Source organism: Colias philodice, chromosome 20, assembly GCF_061535455.1.
Source record: "Colias philodice isolate Cphi_HAF_F1 chromosome 20, ilColPhil1 Martin Lab GWU primary, whole genome shotgun sequence".
Classification (NCBI taxonomy): Eukaryota; Metazoa; Arthropoda; class Insecta; order Lepidoptera; family Pieridae; genus Colias; species Colias philodice.
This window is the reverse complement of record NC_143105.1, coordinates 5212796-5224431: the sequence shown is the minus strand read 5'-3', so window position 1 is coordinate 5224431 and position 11636 is coordinate 5212796. Positions and strand designations below refer to the sequence as shown.

Sequence of the window (11636 nt, the reverse complement as noted above, 5' to 3'; positions counted from 1 at the left end):
TAATTAAAATTATTGTTTTTTGTTTAAAAAAAATGTTAACTACACATTTACTTTTAGGCAGGATTGCTATGATTAGACTACCGCGGTTTTTAACCGCGCGATTTGTGATTTAAGGATTTATACAAGTGGCCCCCTTGCCATATAATATTAAAACCGCGGATTGTAACAAAATGTATGCGGCTTAAAAGTGCGGCCTCAGCCTTATTTAATTCTGGGCCAGTTATTCGAATTTTGAAGGGTAGTTTATAAAAATGTAAAGCACAAATGAAATAGACAAATATTTATTTTTCAATCAAACTGTTTCCTTTACAGCTTTAGTTTATAATATAATAAATGAATAAGCATACAATAAATATTTTAATTTGAGATTTTCTATTTTGATTACGTAGCTGTAGGTAATCATAATAGTATTATAGCGAGCGGTGGTCACATTATATACATATTAAACAATTATTATATGTTAAAACAGGCACTTTATGAAGTAATTATCATAAGGAATAAATAAATAAAACGCGAAATACGGATGTATTTGTGTAAATTTTTTGGTGATTGAAAAAGAGGGGACCCTAAAAAAAATACATATTTCGTTTTTAGTGTTTAACACTTATTAAGTACTTAGATAAAATAAAGTTTAATATGTTTTAAGCGTTATTATATTATTTATAATAATCTATAGTCTATACATATAACAAATAAATCAATATCTGTAATAACTCAGGCCCCGGAATCACAGACACAATAGAAAATCTATGTGTCGTGGACCAATCGGGCCGCTCGGGGCTCAATGGGTTAGATATAAATTGTTACATACAAAATTAAACAGCTTGCATGTATGTAAAAAATACGTAAAATTAATATAAAAAGGAACTAGAAATGTAATAAAATACGTAAAGGAACTAGAATTTTCTTTGTTTAACACATTAAGTTGCTAATTTATATTTGGTAGGCAGAAAATCACTACATAGTATAAAACAAAGTCGCTGTCGCTAACATAACGCAAGAAAAATACTAATATTACAGTCACTGTATATTAAGAGAGACCAATGCTTATGGCGGTATTTAAATGGGGAGTTGTGGAAGAAATTTAGCAGAGTTTTACTCTGCAATTAGTTTTGTTTGACTAGAAAATAGATTTTTATTTAAATATGTCATCTATTATATAAGTAGTCTAAGCAGTGTCTTTATGTTGCTAATAAGTACAATCTTATAAGAAATAATAAAAACATACCAGGACACCATATTGTGATGGGTAATAGATAACATCTACAACCTATAAACAATTAAAATTACACTATTATGGATAAAATTCACGATTTGCAGATTATGTCACAGATAGTCTTATCAACACTTTTAAACATACATTTTCTGAAATAGTTTGCCATTTTAATTGACACATAAACTTTACAGAACATATAAAAAAATTGTGACACTGGCTATAAATATTTAAGATTCTAATTTCAAGTTCAACATACATGTATAGAAATAAATATATCTATTCAAAATGTTGACTCTACAACATACAACAAACAAACATCGATTTTTTTCTTAACAGATTCTATAGTTTCTAACTACAAAGAAATGGCTATGTAGTTACTCATATGCAGGTAAGCCAAACAACTCAGGCTGAAACTCCTCTAAAGATTGAAGAACTAAAGTAGCGTCTTTCAGTAGCTCTTTCTCAATACGAGGGTCTGGTACAACAACAACTTGCATGTTTGCAGCACATGCTGCCTTTACACCGTTTACAGCATCTTCAAACACCAAACACTGGAAACAGATATTTTCATGTTGTTATGCTGATTCAGTAGTAAAATGCTATGTTTAATAAATAATAATTATTCTGGGACAAAACTGTAAGCTTCATGTTTGGCCAATCATTTTTAATGTGATAGTTCATACAAAATATGAGTAAAGGTGTTTGTTTACTTTGCGGGATCTGAAGCATGAAAGCATTAAATTAGTTTTAAAGTTTAATCTTACATCTTCAGGCTTAGGGCTCTCTGGAAATCTTGAAGCACAGACCAAAAATATAGAAGGGTCAGGCTTTCCTTTCTTCACATCTGGATCAGAAGACCCCATAGTGAGGTGGTGAAAGTTTTCTAAGAAAGCTTTATGGTTTTGCATCTTCATATTCACACTGTCCTCACTGGAGCTAGTAGCTAAGGCAATGGGAACCCCTTTAGCCTTCAAGTGTTCTACTAACTTCTTTGCACCTAGAAATATTAATCATTATATAGAACAGGATGTTTTAAAAATACTTTGGTTAGAACAAACACAGATTAATAAGTATTTAGAAGTGGATTGTATTGATAAATATAAGTCATTTCTCTAGATCTTAATTACAGTTACTTGATTCCTTGTACAAGATTGAAATGAACACTTCTTTAAGTAATTTATTTTCAACAAACTTTATTCAATATTAACTAGCGAATTTATTACCTGGCATTAATTGAACATTAGGAAAAAGAACTTCATATTCCTCCTGACACTGCTTCATAAACTCATCTTTAGTCACTGGCAAATCCAATTCTTTAACAATCTTTTCAGCACATTCATGTCCTTGGAAACCCAGTAAGCTCTTTTTTAATTCCCAAGTGAATGCTTTGCCATACTTTGCACATACATTTGTAAATGCTTGTGTATAAAAGTTTTCTGAGTCTACAAAAAACATTTTTATTTTAATTATTGGTAAGATAGCTATCTAAATTGCTAAGAATTTAAGTTTCTAGTCGATTATTCCCTCAGTCCTGGGTTATACACATTACTCACCAATTAAAAGACCATCCAAGTCAAAAAGAACGTGTGTTACTTTAGAGTAAGTCATATTGTGTAATAATAATTTTTCAGTTGTTAGATAATGTAATTTATTATATTTAAAAAATAATCAAGACTGTTCTGTATTTTTTGTTATTAATTTATGTCACGATTTTGATAAATAGTTTTTGTAATTCCAAAAATTGTTCAACACTTATTTTCAGCACTGACGTCTGATTCTGACATTTATTTGTTTTTGACAAATGACAATTTCAAAAGACATCAACTGCCCCTAAAATCAAAGAGGGCGTTGCAGTCGTGTACATATAGCAACCCCATATAGTGAGACTAGAACGATCTTGATACTAGCATATTATTTGATGCTTGAAGTAAACCAGATTTTTTTCTGAACGATATATATTGTATTTTGGTGTATGTTTTTTAAATTCGATATAGCGAAACACATTAAATTAAATTACTAAATAAATTAAGTCTAATTTGGTATTATGTTTTTTGTTACTTATAAATAAATAAATAAAACTGTTAGAAGCAGACATTTATCAAATTTCATTCAAAAGTACTTCTAGAAGAAGTCTAATTGAAAAAATAAAAGGTTGGGTTTGAGTTTAAAAAATACGGATAGACAGACGGAGAGATAGACATGATGAATCCATGAATGAGGGTTCGGTTTTTTGTCATTTGGCTACGGAACCGTAAAAAAGATCTGGTCCCACTATTAGAAGATGTCCAATCTAACCTATAAACATGTAATGTAAAGAATATTTATGTTATCCTTAAAATCTTGTTTTTTTTTACAACATTGGTAACTTCTGGTGGATAGAAAACAAACAGTCAAACGATTACATACCCAATACCTATTATAGGAGCTATCCGCTGTTGTCTAGATTGTTGTTCCGAGAAAATTTAAAAAAATAACTGACCCAGCTCCACTTCAATTTGCCTTACTCGTCTAAATCAAATACCATTTTCGAAGTATAATCCATATATATTTCAGTTTCAGTAGAGTTTCCTACTGTTGAGTGCTTCATAATGTTTTGGAATCGATGATGATGCTACTATGTTAAATCACAACCCGAGCCACTAAATCAGAGGCGGTTGTACTACGTGTTTTTTTATAATTTTTCATCGATCTATCGATGGAATGGAGTGTCGTTTGTACGACATGTATGATTTTGTAAATCATAAGAACGAAATATGCTCCTTCTACTCGTGCTTTTGAATTTCCACCTGCACTCAGTTGGCAGCTCATGAGTTACGGCATCGTGCTGAATGCAATTGTTTTGCAGCCCTCTATGCCGATGTAAGCTGGTCTCATGGTTAGTCATTAAGACCAATTAATTTTTCGATATGGGCCAGTAGTATATTATATAACTGGAATCACGTTCGTTCAATCAAGAACTAAAAATTGGCAATAGATTGATGATATCAGCGCAAAAATGGTAAATTTCGGTGAATCATGAGCTGATGTCAATTTGAAATGGTAAAATGGCCACTTTAAAACAATAATTCATAATATTATGAATCATTTTACAATTAGTTTGATTTTATCTATTGGACGTTTGTGTATGGAGAGCATACATGGAGATGATCGTTTTATTTTATGAATAAAGCTGAAATAAATAACTTATATTGAACTACTTAGCGGTCCGCCCCGGCTTCACCCCTGGTAAATATCTTCATCCCCTTTTTCGCAATAAAAGGTAGCCCATGTTCTTTCTCAGGGTCTAAAGATTGTCTGTGCCAAATTATTTCATCAAAATCGGTTGAGAGGTTTAAGCGAGAAAGCGTAACAGACAGACAGATAGAGGTACTTTCGCATTTATAATATTATTAAGTAGGGATAAAACACCTCGAAACACTATAAGTAAATATTTCTTAAACTTAAATAAAAGGGCAATTGATTTCAGACTGCAGTAAACCATTTAAATGTAAGCTTTATGAGGTTGTGGTGAATTACCTACAGCTATTAAAATTAATGAGGCTTCCTATTTTCAAAATAAGAGTTTAAATATCGTACGTTATTTTTCAATTAGTTTTGTTGTTTATTTATTTATGAAAAACGTTATCGAATATAGTCAGTCAGTGGATTTTTATGAATTCTAATACTATGTTGAGCTATGTTGTAGGTACCTATATTTTTAGCAAATTTAATTATTTTCCCACTTCCAAGTCTCTGTAAGATATAAAAAAAACTCAAGATCCCTAAAATAAACAAACAAACAAAAATGATTTATTGTGCACCACAGAAATAACTATTTACTAATTAATTAGTAAAAGAGCGCAACAGCCGGTCTTATCGCTTAAACTTGGCTTAAACAGTGCGATCTCTTCCAAACAACCCAGTGGACAACGAGACTCATTGTATAATAAATAGAAGCAGGGCAAGAGGTAAACTAATAATATTGAATTAAAACCCCGACACACTTTTGATTCAGCCTTCAATTTTCTTTTTCTGTGCACTTTCAGTTTTTATTCCCCACTGTCACCGCTATAACTTTAAAAGGGCTCAACCAATTTTCTTCAAACTCGTCTAAGAATACTAGCACATAAGTCTCCTTTAATATTTGTATAAAAAAAAATTAAATTGAAATTGCTTCATTTAATTTTTTTTATCACATTTCTATGATATCACATGCAGATATACACAGACACTCACACACAGGCATGGGCGTAGCCACGGTGGGGCAGGGTGGGGCGCTTGCCCCACCCTGGCTCTGACCTGGAAGGTACCTAACCAAATCTAAAAAACCTAATTATCTAGGTACCGACTACAAAACTTAATATCCGTTAAAAAATTCTCACTCGAAAGTTGTCAGTCGACACAAAAAGCTTGCGCTTCTATGTTGTATGATATAAACCACCTTTGGTGACAGAAAAAGTAGTGTAGTACTGTTACCCCATTAAATAAAGCTGTTTTTATTTAGCCAAATTTGCACTAAATTTCCCATCCAATTTCACTTTTGTTTTAGGTGAAGGGTCACTTACTGACCATAAAAACACAAAAAGCTGACAGATCCAGGTGGAGCTTCGCTCGCAATCTTAAATAAAAGTTTTTGGCCGATATCTCGAAACTTTCCACTTTAGGCAAAAAATATTTGGATTTTTTTGAAGATAGTAAAATTTTACATCTTTTATACGTTGTAAACTTTTTTGTAAAACTTTCCGTTTACGATTTATGGCCTATTTAATGAGCCGGTTAATCGTTTTTGGCAAGTAACTCTTTAAATATTGGATTAATCAATGAAATGCATATATCCATTTTTTAAGATTAAAACATTTATAAAAATTTATTAAAAAAATTTCTAGAAGTAAAAAAAATCAAAAATTTTGCTTCGAAAATTTCGCCGTTTTTCCAATGCAAGTGCAAGTGGATTTTCAATGCAAGTGCATTGGAAATTTCTTCTTCGTTTTCATTCACACATCCGTAAAAAAACTTTTGGCCTGTCACGTCCGCGTCACCCGCCGAGCGGCGGAATTTCTACATTGAACGTACAACTCAAAAAATATGGGCACTAGAAAAAATTTCAAACAAAAGTTGTAGAGAATAAAGTTATCTAAAAACTACATACATGCATTTTATTGATTAATCCAATATTTTACGAGTTATTAGCCAAAAACGATAAACCGGTTCATTAAATAGGTCATAAACCGTAAGCAGTATGTTTTACAAAAAAGTTTACATGATATAAAAGATGCAAAATTTGATTTTCTCCAAAAAAGTCTATTTAACTTTTGCCCTAAAGTGGATAGTTTTCGAGATATCGGTCAAAAACTCTAAGATTGCGAGCAAAGCTCCACCTGGATCTATCAGCATTTTGTGTTTTTATGGTCAATAAGTGACCCTTAACCTAAAACAAAAATGAAATTGAATCGGAAGTGCGAGGTTAAATGCTTTATTTACTGAGTTATGTCTACCATTTGAAACTTAGAGCAATTTAATGCTCTACGATTTGAAATGGTTTATTTTTCCATTTACATAGACATGTTTAGTTCCTATTATGATAAAAAGGAATCATATTATGTATTGTATTAGAAAGATAAACTATATAATATAGGGATGAAATTTGCAACATAAACGACTGTATCTTTTGTGTTGATTTAATTGATTATTATTTCAGCTTGATATCGCCACGAGTTCTTGTAAAAAAAGGTATTTTTAGACAGACAGAAAGTCTGCCTGTCTGTTTGCAGTTTGTCTGTCAACACCCTTTTTCTCAGGAACGCATGGAGGTATCAAGCTGAAATTTATATCGAATACTCAAGTCTACGGTCTCTTAAAGCTGTGAAAAAATCAAATACAAAAGATACAGCCGTTTTACGCAACTTTTTTTTTCGCAAATTTCGACATTCGCAAGGAAATCGAAACCTACATTGTACTTCCCGTGAACACAAAGTCTTGAAGTTTGGTTAAAAGCAATGTCTTATAGCTTAGATAAAGGAAAAATTGCTAAAACATACATTTTAGAGTTACAACATAATAAAAAGTAGGTTTGTTCGGAGCCCTCGGTGCGCGACTCCGACTCGCACTTGGCCGGTTTTTTTTTGCCCCACCCTGTGCCAATGGCTAGCTACGCCCATGCACACAGGCACGTAAAACTTATAACACGTCTCTTTTTGCTTCGGAGGTTAAAACAGAAAAATATTCATGCGAAATCCTTGAAAACCTTACAAGTGTGGCAGTTATTATATTATTACTTATATAACTTTCAGCATAAAGTGATGAGCGGAAAGGGATCCTTGATTAATCAGACACCTCGTGTATATTACGTTACATAATAATTTATCGTGGAATACGTAAATTAAATACGTGGATTATTTTGAACCGACTTCAAATATAAAGAGGGGGTTCTCAATTCAGCCGGTATATTTTTTTAGCATGAAGAGATTAAGGGATGCTTTCACCGCTTCCTGATAATGTATTTTAAATGACTGATAAGCATAAAAGAACATAATATCAGAAAGCTGTGAAACCGACGTAAGTGTACTGGTAGGTGTCCTTTCTCGTACAAAAATAATACGTATAATCTATAAAAATTAATTACTATTATGGTAGTTCTCTCACTGATTAATTACTACCAATTTTCCGATTGTCTGGTTTTGATATGCCAAGAAAAATAATGTTCATGATTTTGTAAAAAAAGGAGATGTAAAATTAAAAAAACCTTAAAATGATGAAGATGGCTTATAAAGCCATGCTATAACACATTCAAACGATTCTGATATTTATAACGTATTGATTTGATCAACATATTTTTGTAAAGTAATTTATTATCTAAAAGCTTTTAAATTTCCTTAATAGGTTTTTGTATTGACATGCCATTTGATAAAATATTGTATCGTGCTTAATTGTTTAATAAAAAATCATTTGCATATTTATAAAAAACAGATATGAGTAAATTTAATAATTTGAGCCTTACCTACGAATCGGACAATAATAACAGTCTTTATATAAAATTCAAATACTATCTCAAAGATTTTTTTTACGATATGTGCTACTTTTATAAGTGCAGAAGTATTATTTAGTTTTACACACGGAGATACATATTTATACATAGACCAAATAGACCAATTGAGGTGTTTCACCTCCCCATGACTGATATGTACAGATTTCATGATTTTACAGGTGACGTCAAATAACATCATTACATCGGTGCAGTCACGAGGTCTCTGAAAATCAGTGCAGTGATTGATACATTTATATTAATGGTTGCTGCTTTGCTGACGGGGAGTTGCCACTGTTTTTTTTGTTTCTTTATGTTATTTCTACTTCTGAATTAACAGCTAGGTAACCTTTAATAAAGAAATATTGTACCCAATAAGCAGCTAGTATTTATTTTCTATTTATCTTATACGCTACTTGTTCTTGTAATTTATGTGTCTTTAATGCAAAATAATTATCAAAAGGTTAGCAAAATATTTGTAATTTATTTTGACTTATGTATAAGTAAGCCCCCACAATAACGAGGGGTACTTTTATGTAAAAGTTTCACCCCTTCGTGTGAGGTTGTGTGAGTAGGTATATATATATATAGTATAGTATAGTAGCCGTTAACACAAGAATGGATTTCATTCGCAAAAAATCTCGCGAATTTCAGTTTCAAAACATCAAAGCTGGATTTATCATAAAGCTGTTAGCCATTCACTTCATTGACAGACTTTATTACTCAGATAACTGTTAATGTTTCGCCTTGATGGATGGCCTTAATCAATATAAATTGATGAGCTTCTTAAGGGCACATTAATATAGTATCTTGACAATATACATATATAAAGGATTAAAGAACTATTTAATGATTTTCAAGGTCAATGTCAAGGAAGATGATTTCACTTTCATGTTATTAATAAGTTAGATACCGTACCATATTTTTTTCGATCTTATACGTACCAACACCATAAAATAACAACTTCTATTCGAATTCTATACAATAACAAAACTGGAGGGATAACATTTAATATTTTAGATCAATGGACGCATAGATAACAATAGAAAGCAATGAAATTGTATATTTTTTAAGATTGTTCAGAAATAAAATTTAACAAAACTTGAAGCATAGAAGCTAAAAGAGCTAACTACCTCATAATTGCTTAAGTTAAAAAACATCGATTGATCTCTGTATAATACTAGATTAATTTGTCCGCGGACTCGCTAGCATTCCAATTGTAAATATAAACTATTTTCCAATCCACATGAATACACAAAAGTTTCATTGAAAATTTTGTTCCATCCGTTTCGGAGTTCATTGACAAAATCACACACATAATATATTCTAGTAATGCTTGTTATCCACCAGTTTTGGCTTAATATGGGGACGATACAAGCTTTTCATGCTGTTTCACTTCTTTAAAATTATATTAACTTGCTTAGTATTGCATAATAAAAATGAATCGCCAAATGTGTTGGTAAGCGCAAAGCTCGAACGGCTGAACCGATTTCGTTAGTTCTTATGGAGAGTAAACGTAAACATGTACCACGGGCGAAGCCGGGGCGGACCATTAGTATAAAATAAGGGGGAATAATAAAACGAGCGACTGAAAATAAAGTGAGCGACTGATTATGAGGTACTGATTTAATAACTTGAGCGGTATGAATTTGAGTAATCGACAAATAAACTAAACAAGCAACGAATATTGGTTGATAATAAAATACAGATTGAGCGTACTAAAGGAGGGTTGTGATTAATCCATTTGATATATTAGAAATTCTAACTGTGTGATTACATTACTATATGAGCGAATAAATTACTAAGTGAGCGACTAAATTACGCTCATCTGGAGCGACAAAAACACTAGAATAAATTGTTCAAATAGTTATTTGATAAAACTTTCAAAACAAATTGAACTGATAGTACCTACTCTGTCCATTATAGTATTTTTCAAAGTGATTTTTCTATTCGAAATACCTCGATTAAGATAAAATGCCACTCAGTATAAATAAATCATATCCCAAATAATGAAAATAATACAAGACGTAATTTTGTCACTCAAACCATTAATATTAGGTCGCTCAAATATTATGAAGCTGCTCATTTTGTATTTTATGTAACGCAAATAAATGTTTGTTAGTTGCTGATCTATTAATTTTTCATCGCTCGCAGTCAGTCGCTCACTTAGTAATTCTGTTACCCCAATTAATTATTTTTGATAACTAAAACTTTAATTTACAGTCACTCGTTTAAATACTACCCTAAAATAAGCATGAAAGTATCAAAATTTCTGTGTTTTAATAATTTTAGCTGGAGGTAATCATCATCGCTACATTCATTGACTTTATGAAAATGTAAACAAAGAATGTTGTACCTAAATAATAACAATATTTTATATTACCTATAGCAATTAATATATCAATAAGTTATTATGTGGTTATTAAATGTTTCAAATGTCAGTAATTATATGCGGATAATATTATAATTTATGGCATAATAGGAACAGAATTATCAAACAAATATTCATTAAATAGCTGATCTCAAATGAATAAATATTTTTCCAGAGCGTTCACGTGAAATGATAAAAGTTTAAGAAGTTTATTGACACTTTCGTCGAGTTATCTAACTAAATTCGGAATAACTTATTTATAGAAGCGTTGAACTTACCTTATTAAAGTACTATTATTATATACATATTTCCAACAAAATATCAACAAATAATTTAAACGATATCACTTTCTCGATAAGTTCTCTAAGCTTTCGTAAGTTTTCTTATTTATATAATATCATCTATTTCAAACTCTATACAGTTATTATATTATTTCAGATACATTACTAATATTTTACGCCTAGGATGAATCGTATTATAAATCTGATTGCAATGTTTTTATTTTTGAATGTAATTGACTGATGTAAAGACAAATAAAAGTTTAAGCTTCTGAAAGCTTTTAATCGTACTTCACTTCATGTTGCTATCAAAAACATTTTAATTTCGAATTGGCATAAAAGTATCCTAAAATCCTGTCTTTAAATGAAATTTTGTTATTTTAGTTGCCCTTTTTGTATTCTGATTGTGCGGTACATTCAACTTTTTTGTTCAAATTCTCATTATTCCGAAAATAAATCATACAATATTAATCTACAATTATTTGAAAATCTTTTATTCCTTTTCACGCAATACCATCTTCACAGACTGCTGCGTAACCTTGAACTAATTACAGCTTTTTTCTCCACTCCATTATTTAATAATAGGTCAAAAGGGTGCCGCGGTGGGGAAGAAAGTCGTTGGTTCCCAGTCACGTGTGTCTTGGCGTGCAGGCTATTGCCTGCGCTATCCAAGATGCACTGCAATTAATGCATGGATGTAGAGCGTGAATTCAAGCGTACAGACTAAATAAGAAGCAGTGGTTATGTAGGTATATAGAGGCGCAACGAGCC

At 31.3% G+C, this 11636-nt stretch overlaps 1 protein-coding gene across 1 annotated transcript; it reads right to left on the bottom strand.

Annotated features, from left to right (window-relative positions):
* Nucleotides 1-265: 265 nt before the first annotated feature.
* Nucleotides 266-2992, bottom strand: LOC149479421 (pseudouridine-5'-phosphatase-like). The gene is made up of 4 exons (XM_089708264.1): nt 2770-2992; nt 2440-2658; nt 1981-2213; nt 266-1767 (listed from the first exon to the last, which is right to left on the bottom strand). Exons 1-4 carry the CDS (start codon nt 2822-2824, stop codon nt 1591-1593), a joined length of 684 nt encoding a protein of 227 aa, XP_089564390.1. The 5' UTR covers nt 2825-2992; the 3' UTR covers nt 266-1590.
* Between the last annotated feature and the right edge of the window lie 8644 nt (nt 2993-11636).

Excerpts from the sequence above, each read along its gene's own strand:
- LOC149479421 (XM_089708264.1), bottom strand. The coding sequence starts at position 2,824 with ATGACTTACTCTAAAGTAACACACGTTCTTTTTGACTTGGATGGTCTT. Across the intron at positions 2,214-2,439 it reads TAATGTTCAATTAATGCCAG|GTGCAAAGAAGTTAGTAGAA; the intron begins GTAATAAATTCG and ends TAATATTTCTAG. Across the intron at positions 1,768-1,980 it reads AGAGCCCTAAGCCTGAAGAT|TGTTTGGTGTTTGAAGATGC; the intron begins GTAAGATTAAAC and ends ATCTGTTTCCAG.